The following is a 15,829-nucleotide window of genomic DNA, read 5'->3' on the forward strand; positions in this document are numbered from 1 at the left end:
AAATTCAGAAATGTGGTGATGTTGAGAATGCACAATGAGAAGCCCTGCAAGAAGACTCAGTGAGATTTGGTTCAAATTATCTGCCCTGGATTATATAGGGTAATATTTTCCTTGATTCTTTTTTTTTTTTTTTTTTGATAGGTCAGAAGCAGAGAATTTGAGAGAGAATGTTCTATTTAAAATTGGTGAAAGTGGGAAGAGAAATTCTTGAGGGGTGTTCTTCTTATGTTTACTGTATTTCTTCACTGTTTAAAGCGGTCTACTTACAGTGCCATGATGCGTTTGGAATAAACAGTAGATAGGTGTATCTATATTTCACCGTAAGGTCTGTCTATAGAAAGTGCTGGCTCTCAGATCAGCTGTTTACATTTTTTTGAAAAAGCTCCCATCTGTTACATCAAGCTTGTTAATACAGATCCACAGGATACAATAACATTAATGCTTTAAGTATCCAAATGAAATGTCGGAGTCCAGTTGCAGATACCGAATTCAAATGTGGCAGTGTCCTGAATCCACCTCTTCTACTAACAGGCCATTTAATAATCTGTGTAAGTATCTATAGATGTCTAAGTCTTTGAAGGTCTGTGAGGGGCCAGATGTACAAATGCAGTTACAACATCAAATCCTCACAAAAGCTTTTCCACCACGCTAGCATGACCACATAAAATTTGGCCTCATTTTTTTTGGCTCCGCAGCTACAGCACTGTCAAGACCTATTTAGAGTGAAAATAGCCTTGGTAAGGGAAGTCTCTGAGCTTCATGCTGTTCCCAGTGAAGTTAAAGGCAAAGCGATTGCATAAATCGAGATATACCTTGCTTCCATGTATATTTTGCCCCTTGTTTGGGAAAAAAAAAAACCCACCCCATAGACTTTATGGTTTGTTTTGTTTCTTTTTTGTTATGGTTTGCTTTGTTTCAATTTAAAACAGAACTGAGTCCTTGGTATTTTTATTTCTCGTATGAGCTACTACAATTTATTATTATAGTGGCCATCTGACTAGAATGAAGATGTATGCTCCTGTTTTGATCCTTGTAATGGTGGAGGGTGAAATGTAAGTTTGTTATATTACCTTGCTTGTTTCTACTCTTTTGTATCCATGGTTTTTTAATTTACATTGCATTGTGAATGAAACCCCTTATCTTCTGTTATGTTTTTTTCCTGCCACTCAAATTTTGCATCAACACAAAAGGTTTGTTCTTCAGTTCGTGTTCAGTATTTGGGCACGTTCATTATGAGGTGTATCTAGAATACACAGATCACATATTATACATAAAATATAATTTCTCACTGCGTTTTCCTTGATATCTTATTATTAAGGGCTATTTTTTAGTGGATGGAAACCCAGTCCGTGCATAAAACTGCATTCAAATGAGCTTTGCACATCTAATCATATCTATTTTTATTCCCAAATGTTCGGTGATCAACAGTAATTTCAAGTACAATGGTTATAAATCACATTACTCGTAAACACAATGAAACTGGCTAAATAGGACCATGCAGAGGGTTAATAGTCCAATAATAATTAAAATAATCCTCTTCAATTCAGTAATAACTTTGGCCACCTGCCTTCATCCAACCCCCAACACCACCCTCAGTACTCCTTAAAAAAATATTCACATTACAGACAATCTTGTGTAACAGATTAACATAACATATCTGGAACATTACTCAGATTTTTGGGCAATGGCAATCTGAACATGTTCATAAGTTAAGCTTTTTTCTCAACAGCATCCTGCTGTTAACTCTTGACTTTGTAACTGGAAAGCGCTGCCTGTGGTATCACAGGGAGGGCTATGTAAGTGTATGCATTGGAGGGACTCTGCTAAACAGAAATACCCAATATTTTAAGGGGCTTACACAGATAAACTCAATATTGTAAGGACTGAAATTTTACACTCACTTTCAGATTTGAATGGCCATGATACCTATTTATTAGATTATTTTAGTCATGATAGTGGATTATACAAATATGGATTCACAGGTGGGTGTGCAAGAGAGACGTTAAAAATGCAGGATTTTTTTCTTTAAAAAATGATAAGATGTAATGTCTCTGGGTCAGAAACAGTAACGTAATCATCTAAGCACAAGACTGGAAGTTAGGAAGCCTTTTATTTTCTTCTGCTCTTTATCTCACCCCAACTCGTTTTTCAGATAGGTTTTTCTCACTTGTAAAGTAGGAGAGCCAGTGAGATTCTGATGGAAAGTTTGGGGCACCCGTTCTTATTGTTGAAGTATGATACAGTCTTCAATTTATTGTCCCTTTTTTTTAGGTGACCAGACCTAGAAACAAAATAACTCTCTGCTATAAATGGGATTTAACATCTAAGTCCCATTTTTTATAACAGATTTCATCTTGTCCATTGGTAAAATAATTAGCCTCTGTAAAGAATCAGTAAGTAAACAGCCAAGCAATTTTTGCTAGTACATATTGTAATTCCCATTTTAAAAATTACCTAATAAAGATTGCCTTTTAAATAGAGCTATTTGGGTGTATCAGGGGTATGTTGTACTAAACAAAAAGAGGAAAAAAAAATCCCTCTGTCATTTGAAAGAGACCATTTAGCCTCTGAACATATTTGCTCCACACTAAATAATAGATGTTATTCTCAGATAAATAGAACATGGTCTATATCCTTCTATTGGAAACTGTTTTGTTTTGTCTGAATACTTCACCCACTCCATCTACCTGCCCCCAAAACAACAAACAGATTTGGCTAGTATGTGTTGTAAGTAAATTTTAGGAGTGTCATATAAATTATTAATTTAATAAAGTTAATATTTAAATAACTTTTTAATCATTAACAAAAGTAGAAAGTTCAGAGTTAAGATATTCTTTTTCCTCCCCATAAAAATAAACATTAACAAATCAGTCTAATTCCTGTGCGTAATGTCGGTTGCCCGGGCTTGGAAAGTTAACTTAACGGTAGTAGATGGATGTGAAGATACTGCTCTGGCAAAGTATTAAGATTACTTTCATGCCCTTAAAAAAGTTGTCCAAAAGTGTTATTGACGGGTTAGTACCTGCAATAGGAATTATTAGCGTTAGCATTATTAGCATATGGATATACTCATCACTGAGTTAACTGAGAGCTTTTCCATTTGTTTTCTCATCCTCTTACCTGGAGAAAGAGTCAAGGCCACTGTGGTTTTTTGATAGGTCTTGTTTGTTGAGCATAGCTCTCTTTGGAACGGGCAGGTCAAATGAATAAGTTGTGCATGTATGGAAGAAGGTGGTAAGATCTGCAATGCAAATTTATTCCTAGGAAAGGCCATCCCACTACTTTGGCCCTGGAAGATCCTTCTGCTTTTTGATAAATGAGCCGGTCGGGTGCTCGCTGCTGCTGTGCTTCCTGGTGGCAGGATCTGCGGTCGGAGTCCTGCTCCTTAGCATCCCTCTCCCTTCTCTCCCCTCAGCCGTGAAACAGTGAGAGCTGGTGTTTAGCTACTGCGTTAAGTATCGATTCTTCTCTGCTGATAACAGATAACCATTTATAATAGTGATACAAATACTGGTCGGGGAACTGTTAGCGTATTACTTTCATTTTAAACAGAGTGACTTGCTGAAACTGAGAAGCATGAGCGTGGTAGCGCTGTTTCTAGCTGTTGGCTCAGTGCTAACTGCTGGGCTTGTGATAAGCATGTACGATTTAGGCTTATTCGCTACACAGCAGTGCTTTGTTTTAAAGCAAGACTTTAGGGCTTTTACATGTACCTAATGCATGCTTTTTGCCAGTAACTGAAGAAAGAGAAGTCTGAATTTGCAAAATCTGATTCTTGAGGTACTGCAGCTTTCTCATTCCCTTTAGGACTTGGAAAGTGATTGAGTGAAAGTGCTGGTATTTTTTCATGCGGCTCCATTGGTATCTTGTGATTTCTTTAGAGAACTCCTTCCCAGGTTTTATTTGGTAGAAACACTGAAATACATTACTTAACTTTCTATGCATAGAATGGAAGCTGTTAGTCTAAGTCATACTTTTGTGGGAGAGACAAGACAATGTATCTTTCATTCCTGTTGTCTGTCTTAATGTTGGAAGAGGCACCGCTTTAATTTTGTGTTAACCAGTTTTCATTTTGGAAGAGCTATTTGAAATACCACTTCACAGTTACTTCAGAGCTTCAAGATCCTATCATGTAGTATCATGCCAGATTTTTCTGATGTGTGCAATATGCATAGAAAAGTCAAGCATTTTTGGACCCCCAAATCTGATCTCTGGGTTGACAGGGAAAACGATAGAAGCATTTCTGTTTTTTAAAAGTTATTTCAGCCACAGACAGACTCATTTTCATTGTGATTCAGAGGTATTTCCTTTTCTGAATAGTAGGACTTGTGATCAAAGTCTGATAGCAGACTTTTATCACCTTTCTTGGAAGAAATCTCATTTTGATGTGAGTTTTATTTATAACCATTACTTATATTGTGACAGCACCTTGAGTATTCCTGCTGGGCTTCCACTCTGGGCTAAGAGCGGCACAAATCTCAGTTAGACCTAGCAACTTATGGTCGTTTGTTTGGCCTGCCGGTAGCTCAGGAAATGGTGGTCAACTGTTAGACTACTTGGACGCTAAGAAGCAATGAGTTCTGTTTGTCTCGTTTGTCAGTACACTAATAGGTCTAGCAGTGCACACCAAACTTTCTGTGCCTGTGTGCTGACTAGTCAGCACATACAGACCTTGGCCAATCACCGGTTTGCCTCTTAGGAAGGATACCAAGGGAACACCGAAGAGAGATCTACTTTGTGATAGGATAGGGATATATAGCTCACTCATCTAAACATGAGGCATTTAGCCTAGGCATCTAGGCTAGATGGAAGGAATAGGCAGAAGAAAGGCAGAGCCTCCTCTGGTGACTGACTTAGCCATCTATCTGAGAAGAGAAGGAATCACCCTCTCAAGATGCTCACCTTGCTCCAGTGGTGAAAGGAACAGCCTAGGCAACAGTGTCTTTTAGATGGCCAAAGTTAGGTGAGATGACTTGACTTTACCCTTAATGCCTCTATGTTTTTATTTTACTACTTGCAAAGTGAGGATAATGTAGTTCTATTTGTTTTTGCTTTACAGTGCTTTAAGATTCTTGATGTTAGAGTTATGCAAATGCAAAGTAGCATGATGTTTGGAATTGCTAAGTTAATGGGGCAGATGTAATACTGGCTTTTTTGGAGCGGGCTTTATAGTAATTAATAGATAGGAAGGAAGGCTTTGTTGTTAAAGCAGTGGAGTGTAACTTGATATAAAAGTTCAGCACTGTACGCTGCCACAGATTTCCTGAGTAATTCCAATCTGTGTCCCTCAACTCCTCTGAAAAAGTAGTTCCTGCTCTTTCACTCTTTGGCTGGCACGTCCGAAAAGTTTTTTCTAGTGATGACTGTCTCCCAGTCTGTGTCACTGCAGTGCCTAATACATAGATCTCGCTGCAATCTCTAAACTCTACTGCAATATAAATAATTTATTACTTGAAAACATAGTTTTGTATTATATGATATATTTCAGAAACTTTGTTTAGTCCCATTTAACATAAGAGGGCAAAACCCTAGATAATCCATTGAAATGGAAGAAAAGTGGAGGTAATTTTGTGCAAGTTTGAGGAAAATATAGATAAAAGTTACATACGTAGGTCATATTAGAATAATAATATCAAGTGGATCACATGTTTTGAGGGGTATCACCTCAAGAAACAGATTTTACTACATAAAGTATTTGTACTAAAGTGTTCTTAATTGAAAAACTCTACTGTGTAATAAGCAGTGTGTTAAATTCATCCTTGAATCTCATTGATTTTGGTAAGATTACAGAAAAGGTTAGTTTGATCCACAACTATCCATTCACTTTTGCTGGTGAATTTTCAGCTAAAATTTGTAGAGTCCCTTTTGGATTGTTTCCTTCAGATCTTAATCTGTACAAACTTTGTATTTGTTCTATAAAAGATGAGGCACTCTTGTAAAGGAGATATCTACTAGCTTGCAATATAGCTCCCAACATGGTTTTAATCCAAATACTATTTATCGATGTATCTCAGCTAAGGTTTTTACTAAATCAATTGTCCTCATGTCCTTAAAGCAGGATTAATGTTAGAACTAAAAATGTCCTACTGATCTGAATATCTCAGTCTTCATGTTGATTAATATAATAGTTATTTTTGTAATAATATAAATTTTTAATTAGACCCATTCTTGTTACTTGGTTTCTATGTACCGATTTTTACATAGTAATTGCTATAAAAAATAAATACTGTATCTGTAATGAATGATAGAAATGATAGGAAAAAATAAGGGAAAAAGTGATGTCAGGATGGGAGCTGTATTGTGGGTGTCATATTTAGTACTGTTTCAAGTGTGTACTTTTCTTCTAGTTCCCCTTATGTTTAGACTAGAGGAAACTATTGCGGCATGAAGGAACTGTTTTGTGTCCAGAAGTCACTGCAAAGTGGCAAATATTGAATTTTTAATGTCCTCCACTGAATATAACTGGGGAAAGATACATTTTCTAAGAGGTTTTGTAGATTGTTTTGTTTTGTGGGTTTTTTCCTAGAGGAAATGTGAACTGAATTTCTCTATTGTGAGGCACTTTAGGGTATGCCATGTAAGTGTTGTACATGTATTGGAATAATTTTGAAAAATTCGGTAAAGTACGAGAATAAAAAGAATGTGAAATAGGCTCAGTTTTGTTTTGTTTTTGTTTTTCAAAATAAAAATGGTTTTGAATGTCACTTGACAAAACATCAGCTGAAGATACTGAGAAAAGCTTTGGAACTGATATTTTGTCAGGGATTGTAATAAACAGTAAGGGTCCTTTGTAATAATACTGAAAATGCCTCACCAGTAGAAAAAAATGCTTTTGCTGTGATCATACAGTTTTGCAGAAAACAAGTTCGGTATTTACTAAAGTCTTAGCATCTGTCTTAGCTACCTCATTGTAAAAGGATTTATAGATATATTGACAAATTACATAGCAGAAGAAATATAAAAAGCTAAAACATATTGATTACAAACAAGATTCCTTGCCTTTTGATTGACTTTTCCTTCTTAACTGGGGTACCACAGGCTTCAGAGGCAACTGGAGACAACTTGTCCTGGAAGGTTATCATCCTTCCTTCATGCTGATATATTCACCTGTCAGACAATCTCAGGAAAACATATTTCTGATAAATGTGAATGATTTGCTTGTTAGAGATCAAGGGCTAGAGTTAGGGCTAAGGTAAAAACCCTCCTCCCCCCCCTCCCCCCCGCCCCGGGAAAGTTACTCTACCTACTTGTTTCAAGGGTATGTGGTAAAACAAGCCACCTGTATCTAAAGCGGCTCAAATAATTTGAAAGTTAAGAAGGATCTGGCTGAAGCAAATAGGCTAAATCCCTTTTTCTGCCCCTTCCAAGGCAGTAAGAATTGCACCAGGACTGCTTACGGGTCTTTTTATGTAGGCCTAGTTCAGGTGAGGCTGAAGGATTTTCCCTTATCTATTATCATGTTTTGATTTACAGATGCCTGCTGGTGTAGCTTTGATTCACTTTGTAAATATGAGGAGCATGAAAAACAGTATAGTTTTCCTCATAACTAAGGGCGAAAGTAAAAATCTCCTTTCCAGCGGTAATTTCTGAACATCAGTACAACCAAAATGGCTATAGCTATAGCTAGATAACGGATCCCTGCTCAAAGCTGCTCTCCAGCTCTTCCAGGAACACTTGGATCTCATTTGGCCGAGCGATTCTCCTTTGGTACCACCTGCTGCTCATATGCACGGGGCATCCTTCCCTGGGGCTTCCAGCTAGCATTGTGTAAGAACAGACTGGAAAGGCTGCATAATTCATGAGGACATAGCTAACTTACCTGCCTCATCAAAAATGTCCTGAAAGCACTCCTAAACTCAAAGAAAGATCCTACTTTGTCTTTTGGGTCTGGTAAAATACGAAAGGTTTTGGGGGGATTTGCTGTGTGCTTTGTTGCAGTTCTCTCCGCTGTGAGACTTCAGCAATTAAGAAAGTCATCTTTTCCTTCAGCTGGATGTCTGCTGAGGCTTCCAGAGGAAGATTTGAAATCGAAAGTTAAAGGAGGAATGGGCATTGTGCATATATCCCTAATTCTGTGTCTTTGGTCTACCAAAGTATTTATAAGCAAGGCTTTATCTCCATCATCAGATACATTTTAGTGTTTTCTCTACGTCTTCTGTTTATCCTTATTTTCTGTAGCGTTATGTATACTTAGAAATACATGTATTACTTATACACTGTTCTCTATGTGTCAAACGGAATTTGTAAGTCATTTCTGTGAGTAGTACACAGTAAGCCATTTTCACACAGTGTACTAAATATGAAATATACAGCATAACGTGCTAATAAAATGTTGCTAACATAAGTAGGCCACCTAAATTAGAGGCTAAGCTAGCTCTGTGGTTAACTGTCTCATCCCCTGAATTGCACCTTTGGAAGGCTTCGGTAGGCAAAAAAAAGTATAGTATGTAAATATTGACAAAATTGTTAAGAACTAAAACCAGGAAAAAACCCAAATTATGTTGAACCATTATAGCAATTAAGAGTAGATTAATAAATATGTTATCAGATGTCACATTTGTACAGGTTTGTAGAAATGATGAGGGAATAGTATGTGAATACCTTGTTAAATATCGTTGTAACGCTCTTGTAAGGCTTCTGCTTGTGTGTGAAACTTTAGAATAGATTTTTAGTGGCATGTCTCACATGCGCACCTTCAGCATGTATGCGTATGTCTTTATTAATCTAGGGCTTCAAAAGCAGTATTATAGAATCATTTCCAAAGAAGAAAAGCTAGTTAAGAAAAATTGTCTGATATTCACAACCACGTTTCTTCTGTGATGATGGTGATGATGTAGCTTTTTTCCTGGATGGTAATGACTGTATGATGGCCTGAGGTTACTGAGGAGGAGATGGCATTGTTTAACACTACTGAATGCTGGAGACTTCAAAGGGTATGTGCTAACTTCAGCAGGTACAGAAATGTCACTGTTTTATCCAGCAAGGAACTTGGAACTTCCCTCGTTTTCAGCATATCACCAGGGAAGGCTGTGTCAGATCAGCACTGGGTTAGGCAGAACGATGTCAGACGGAGGGAGAACATAAAGGTGGACTCAGTGGAGGTCAGGCCTAGAACAGCACCTTGTCAGGTCATCAGGGACCGGTGGTGTTGACCTTTTTTTTTATTTGCGGCACAGACAAGGTTTACTTCAGCAGGGTAGCTTTATTCAATAAAGAAAATGGGATTTTACCTGGGATTATTTTATCCTTCATTGTAGAATTTCTGTCTTCACCAGGTTCTCCCTCTGAATCCTAGCAGATGTACAGAAACGGGAGAGGGTGCATATGCCTCACAGGAATCTAGTTTTCACTCAGCTGCAAGTCAGAGCGAGCCAGCTCATTCACTAGCGAACAAATGAATACAGGATCTTTATACTAAAACTTTTATTTCTGTATTTAAAATTCCACCCGGGTTCAGTGAGAGGAAGGTATTTTGGGGTTAATAAGAAGTGTGTATTCTTCAAAACAACCCCACCTCCAAAAAAAAAAAAGTCCACAGCCTTCTAAAATATCTGTTTTGTGTCCTAAAATAAAGCATGTATTTCATGCTCTATAAGTCTGAGGTTTGTAGCTGAAAAAGATTAAGTAAATAATTCAGAATTTGTTGTGTTTACCTGTTAATAATTAAGCAGGTTAGTTGGTATACTTTTTATAGACATTGAGCTTTATTTATTTATTTTTATTTACTTGGCTCGTGTTCTGATTTTTAAATTTAGAGAAGTTTCTGCCAAGGAAGAGATCATGAGAGAAAAGGCATCAAGGAGTTAAGCATTGCACAGGAAGCAAAATCTGTAGGGATGCATAGTCTCTGGAGAGAATGGAGAATTGTCATCTCTTGCTTCCCTTCTGCGTTCCCCCAGACTAGTCTCTAGTGCTTTGAGGGAATTAAATTTTAAAGGTGATAATGATTTTTTGGACAAAAGCAGCATCTTTGATTCCTACTTTGTGATGCCAGTGACCAGGGATAGAGGAGTCTGTCTTTGTTACGAGGTGACATTTGGTTCATCTCAGTCAAAGGAAAGTTTCAGCCTTGTTCTGTTTCAGAAATAGAACAGAAATTTGAAGGAAAAAATAGGGTAACAGACACATCGTATATCTGTTTTCTTGTCATGTGAGTGAGTTACAACCTGGTAAAAGGTTGTAAGCTGACGGCTATAAAATCTGAAATCTTCTTTGTCGTTTGAGGAGGTACAGAGAGGCCAACAGCAGCGTGAGCTGCTCTTCCAGACACATTTAGATCTGTCCATTGTGAGATTGCATCCTGTGGCAGGTGATAGTTTAGTCCAAGTGGATCAGTCAGGGCATCTTTGCTGTCGGTGGTAATGAACAGGCCAGTAGTTTCCCAGGTTCCCCTTGAATCTCAGTATCTGTCACTTGAGAAAAGAACGTGATGAGCAGCAAAATAAATCTGTGTTCTCCATCCAGTAATTTTTGGTTGCTGTTTACATAGTCTAGACCTAAGCATAGATTGAAACAGAGAATGAGGAGAGGTTTGGGTTCAGGTTTGGTTTTTTTCCCCTCACCTGCCAGGCAGTGATCCACCCCACTGCTAATCACATTCCCTCCCTGCCTTAAGCAAAGTCATTGCCTAATTTTTTTGAATGTTTGAACGGCTCCTTTGGCCTTGGCAGAGTAAGATATCATTTGATATTTTCACTCACCTTTTCCAAAGGGGAGAGAAAGCACAGGGTAGTGAGAAAAGTCAGTTGAAATGATTGGCATTAAAAGACAAAAGCTGCCGAAATGTGAGAGTGATCTTTGGATTGTATATTAAAAATCAAAGATTTAAAAAGACTGTTTATGTGAGAATTAATAGCCTGATTTTGTTGACAGTTGAAGTCTTCATCTGTTACCATGGCGTGTTTTAATTCACCGTCTGCATTGGTATTTCCTTCTGAAGAAATACATAGGCTAGTTGCTAGTACCTCTAACGCTAAAAATGCCATTTGCTTCTCATGTTCCAGGTGATGATTTCTGTTTAAGTAAAGTTATGGTACATAAAGTAAAGAGGAGGTTAACCTGCTAACCTAAGGAGGTTAAGTGTTACAGATGTTCCTCTTTCTCCATCACGTGACTGTTGCCTTCAAAGGTCATTTTGTCCTGGGCCTAGGCAGTTAATCCAAGTCTTCCATGGAGATAAATATGGGCAGATAGTCTTTTTCAAATAGAATTTAGAAGTGCATAGGGAACTTAAATTGTTTTCTGAAAGACTTTTTCATGTGTAAACTGTAACACTGTTGTTTCTTTAAAATTTTTCCATACGTGTACGAAGCTTCCTTTCCTGCAAAAAAGCCAATTCATATCCAGTTCATTATCTTATACCTGCAGGCCAGGTCAGTGGTCTGCTTTGGGCAGTTGTCTTCAGAAATTATCCAGTATCTGTCTTTATCATGGAGTTTAATGCTCGTCATTTGATTTATTCCTTTTTTTTCCCCCAGACAGACAAGCTTGACTCTTGAAACAAGTTAAAGAGATCTCAACTCTAGTTCTCAGTGGACAGAAGTCCATATCACAAAAAACATTACTACAGTCAATAGTAATTGGTCTGTGGTTGTAAGTCCGGTGAAAGAGGTTGAACCAGCCACAAAACCTGACCACTCAACATGGTCCCTCAGTTCAAGGCTGAGGGGTAGTGGTGAGCCTGTGTGAGTCAATCTGTTCTGCTGCTAGAAGTACTGTCCTGGAAATGAGAGGATTTCAAGCTCTAAGCCTGCCAGATTAGACTTTTCCATACGCATTAAATTCACACACAAGTCTCTTTTTTAAAAAAGAGCATTGCTGTGATGCATTGTCCATTTTGCTAAGGACATACTTTACCCAGTGTTCGTGCCAGGTTGACTCAATCTCAAAAGAGACCAAGAGATTTACTCGTAGTCTCACAGTGTATCATTGTCTGAAACTCTTTTGGCTCCTATATTCTTAGCATTAATCAGTAGTGATTGCCTTCATCCACTTGCTACCAGAGTTTAGTTTGTATGTATGATGACTGTTTGGAAGGAATTGAACTGGAGTGATGCTAATATAATTTATCTTATTCTTTGCATTTTGTTCTTTGAATATAGAGTCTTAAAAAGAGAAGATCCTCACAGTTATCATCCTATAATATTTTCTCCCCCCTCGGCGAAAGCTCCATAACCTTGAAAGAAAATGTAAATAAAATTGACACGTTCTTTACATATTCTTGAATGGAATGTATTTATCTTGGTCTCACTTAATCTGATGATAGCTCACTGAATAGGATTTTTTTCATTAGTAGCGAATGTCAAAAGGCCATGCAGTTTATAAGGCATTAACATAAGGAAATTAACAAGTATGTATAGTTCTTTCTTGTTTGCATTTGAACAGCAGTACAGTATGCTGTTGTTACTGTACAAGCAACTGGCACAGCAGAAGACGCATTTTAAATTCAGCAGTGTTTAAATTGTCCTTTTCTGTATTTCATATTTTTGTGGTAGATCTCGTTCTGGTTAGATATTTTAAAAAGCAGAGTTAGTAGGTGTACCTAATTTGCTTCATCCTTGAAAGCACATTTTTCTAGGAAATTACCATGATCTACTTCAAGCCTCTCTGAGTATTGTGATATATTTTGTGACTTTGAGGTCAGTAAGCCTATTGTGATCCTATGCTGTGAAGTATTCGCCTGTGCTTAGTATGTGGGGTTTAACTTTCAAGTGGACCAAAAGCGGTTTGCTGAGTTGCGTGCATAGTTTCTCACATCATTGATGTCATGTGAATGCATCAGATTTAGAGGGTATTACTTGATATGATATAATTTGAATCACCAATAAGCTGTTGATCCAAGTGAAACAATTAAATGTAAACATGGACGTTGGAATTGAAAACAGAATGAATGGCCTGTAATTTTGGATAAGGTATGCTCTAGTAGCTGTTTTGGTCCAACAAATGACCATCTCAAGTATAAGGGTTGATTAATTTAAATCACATATAAAAATAGTTTTAAACACTATGTGGCAGAAATGTTGCCACTAATTAAACTCAGGCATTCAGATGTTTGGAAAGGATCGATTAATGATTGCGAAAATAAAGAAAAGTAACCATAACAGTTATACAGACTCTTGCGTAGCACTTTCTGGCAAGAATCACAACTGACAAAAAGATAGCTGTGTACATCATGGGTAGTTGTACAAAATTTCAGATGCTAGTAGACCAGAGGAGGGAAACTGAGACTTTTGACTTGGATTTAATCCTTTGCAGAGCTTGAGGAGATAATGTCTAAGCAGCACCACGGGTCTGACTGATCAGTGGGTTTAAAATAGAAAATATTTTCTTTCACCTTGTGATCAGTTTTTCTGATGCTTTCCCCCGTCTTTTCATCTCTTCCACATTCCCCGGTGCCACCCTCTCTTACTGGGCTCACTCAGCAGAGCCATCTCTCGCTGCAGCACATAGCGTGCCAGCAAGTACAGAGTGGTTCAGTCGTTAGATGAGTTAGACATTAGGCAAACAGCACAGTTTCATACCTAATAGTATCGCTTAAATCAAACATATCCTCGTGCAATACATCTAACAGCATTTAAAGGTCAAAATCCTATCCTCATTACTCAATATTTTAGGCCTTCTGTTTTGCTTCATTCATTGTCTGCGCGGAACTGACAGACTATTCCAGACCGTGGTTGTGTAATGTTGGAAAGTGCTAACAGCTGCCATCCAGTGTGTCTATTCAGGCAACTGCAGACCTTATGAAAGCTGAAGCACATGCTACACAGCCTTAGTTCAAGCAAAATAAACCTTCCTCCCTGAAAACAGTGGAAGCCGCCATCGAACAGACTATGCTGTGTATGCTCAGGACTGACCCACGTAGGCTGGAGGGGATTGCCATAGGGAAATTTCCACAAATGCTGAAGCTGGAGCATCGTTTGATCATGATGACCAGAGGTGGAAAGCACCCAGAAAACAAGAGGAAGGCTGCAGATGTGAAAAGAAATTGCAAGCGTGTCTCTGAGAAAGCAACAGAAGCGTCTCTGTAGTAGCTAGGAACTGGTGGGAAGTCACGCTTGGAAATGCCGCGTCTGAAAGCCTGCTGGTGTTGCATCTTCTTTATTTGAGAAAGCAACACTTTGTGTCCTTTCTAAATAAGCAAGGGTGCTCCACAGAGCAGTTCTTTTCTGTTAACAGATTACTTTTAACAGGTGACAGATCACAGGTCCGTTACCAGATAAAAAAAATCATCTGAGCTTTGAGGAGACAGGTCTATAGCAAATAAGTGCAATTGAATCAGTTCTGCAGTATGACAAAAGGGGTCAAAATCTCAGTGATTAAAATGTCTTTGTGGCTAGCTTTGAAAACCCCTCACCAGCGAAGGATTAAAGAATACCAGTAGGCTTAGTTAGCCCTGTCCTGCCATACTCGAGCTGGTATTAGCTTTGGACACAGGTTCTTAGATGGAAGGTCAGTGCTTGAGGGGAATGAAGGGATCTCGCTGCTCCTGCGAGGAAGCAAGAAGCCTGGCTGGAGTGGATTCGGGCATTGTAATTTAAGTGAACCTCTCATAACAGGAGTTGGAAATTACGCCAATCAGGTCCCTAAAACGTATTCTGAATTGGTGGAAGTGAAGTGCCCGAGTCTTATTTTCAGACTTCAAAATACTTCCTCAGCTGTTTGGCAGCTAGTTCTGAACATTTTGGTAATTAGTAGTATAAGGTACTAAGTCTGTTTTTAATTCTTTTTTCAAAATGCAGCCTATAGAGAGGTTTTCTGAACATTTTAGTCATTAAAGCCATTTATAGTTGAAAGATGCGAAGACTTTATACACAATTTTTCATTAAAAAAAAAATAAAAGAACCTCTTCAAACTCTTGACCTGTTAGAGTACTTACCTGTAACTTTTCCCACAAATGCATTGAATGGCAAACATAAGTGGCAAAACTTCGGTTGTGACACCCATTTGCTTTTATCTCTAACAGGAATGAAACTACACTTAATGGAAAAACTGAGATTTTTTTGTTTTGTTTTGTTTTAAGCATGGAATCTTATTAATTTGGTGTTCAGTTGTGTAACTTTTCTCTCTGAAGGATGTGTATAACATGACATTTCGGATACTAGTACATTTAGTTGATTTGTTCATCACCTATGTACTAAATGTGAATGTGCAGGACTTTGTTTTGTCTTCCTTCAGATAGCTATATGTTTATATATATACAGCATTCCACCCACTTCCCCCACTGAATGCCTAGCTATTTGACTGTTATGAAAACTCAAGGTGTTGCGTGTGCAAATCCCTAAACATAAGCATTTCTTTTCTTTACAGCAGCATAAGAAAGAAGTGTTGAGAGCTGCTCTTAACCCTTTTGGAGTCCGAAGTCAAAAGGTAAAACCAAACGCTAGTTTTTGGGTTTCTGAAGGTGTTGGCATCATAATAGTTTGGAAATGCTATTTCCCTATCATGTTTGAACTGAGATTTCCCACAGGAGAAAAGCAGGGATACGGTAAGAAGACTCAAAACGTTATTAGACCTCTTTAAGAGCAGCAGCATATCTGGGCATAAATTATACAGGTAAGTTACAACTGGTAAACCGCAATTATCTGTTTTACTTAATATGAAAACATTGGCGTTAAGAGTCAGTGGGACTTTCAGTAGGGTTTAATACTGCTAAGGATTTAATGATTTTTGTCTCACTATAACTTGACAGTTTTTATGATATATAAAGTTTTTTCAAATTACAGTAAGACAAATCCTGTAGCTCTTTTCTCAGGCAAGAGTCCCTCAATGGGAGTTTTGCCTGAGTGAGAACTGAATGAGGTCTAAATAATTAGCAATTAAAATATTCAGT

At 37.9% G+C, this 15,829-nt stretch overlaps 1 protein-coding gene across 3 annotated transcripts in view; it reads left to right on the forward strand.

Moving 5' to 3' along the window:
• The window catches only part of LOC143165500 (uncharacterized), a 477,160-nt gene that overhangs the window by 74,159 nt on the left and 387,172 nt on the right, over positions 1–15,829 (forward strand). For all 3 annotated transcript variants that reach the window (XR_012996266.1, XR_012996264.1, XM_076348981.1), the window contains exons 2-3: positions 15,307–15,366; positions 15,467–15,552. Coding sequence is in view for 1 of the 3 variants with exons in the window: in XM_076348981.1 (XP_076205096.1) it covers positions 15,307–15,366; positions 15,467–15,552 (146 nt within the window). In the remaining 2 variants the exon portion in view is untranslated. The remainder of the gene's footprint in view (positions 1–15,306; positions 15,367–15,466; positions 15,553–15,829) is intronic.

Source organism: Aptenodytes patagonicus, chromosome 1 (assembly GCF_965638725.1).
Source record: "Aptenodytes patagonicus chromosome 1, bAptPat1.pri.cur, whole genome shotgun sequence".
Taxonomy (NCBI): Eukaryota; Metazoa; Chordata; class Aves; order Sphenisciformes; family Spheniscidae; genus Aptenodytes; species Aptenodytes patagonicus.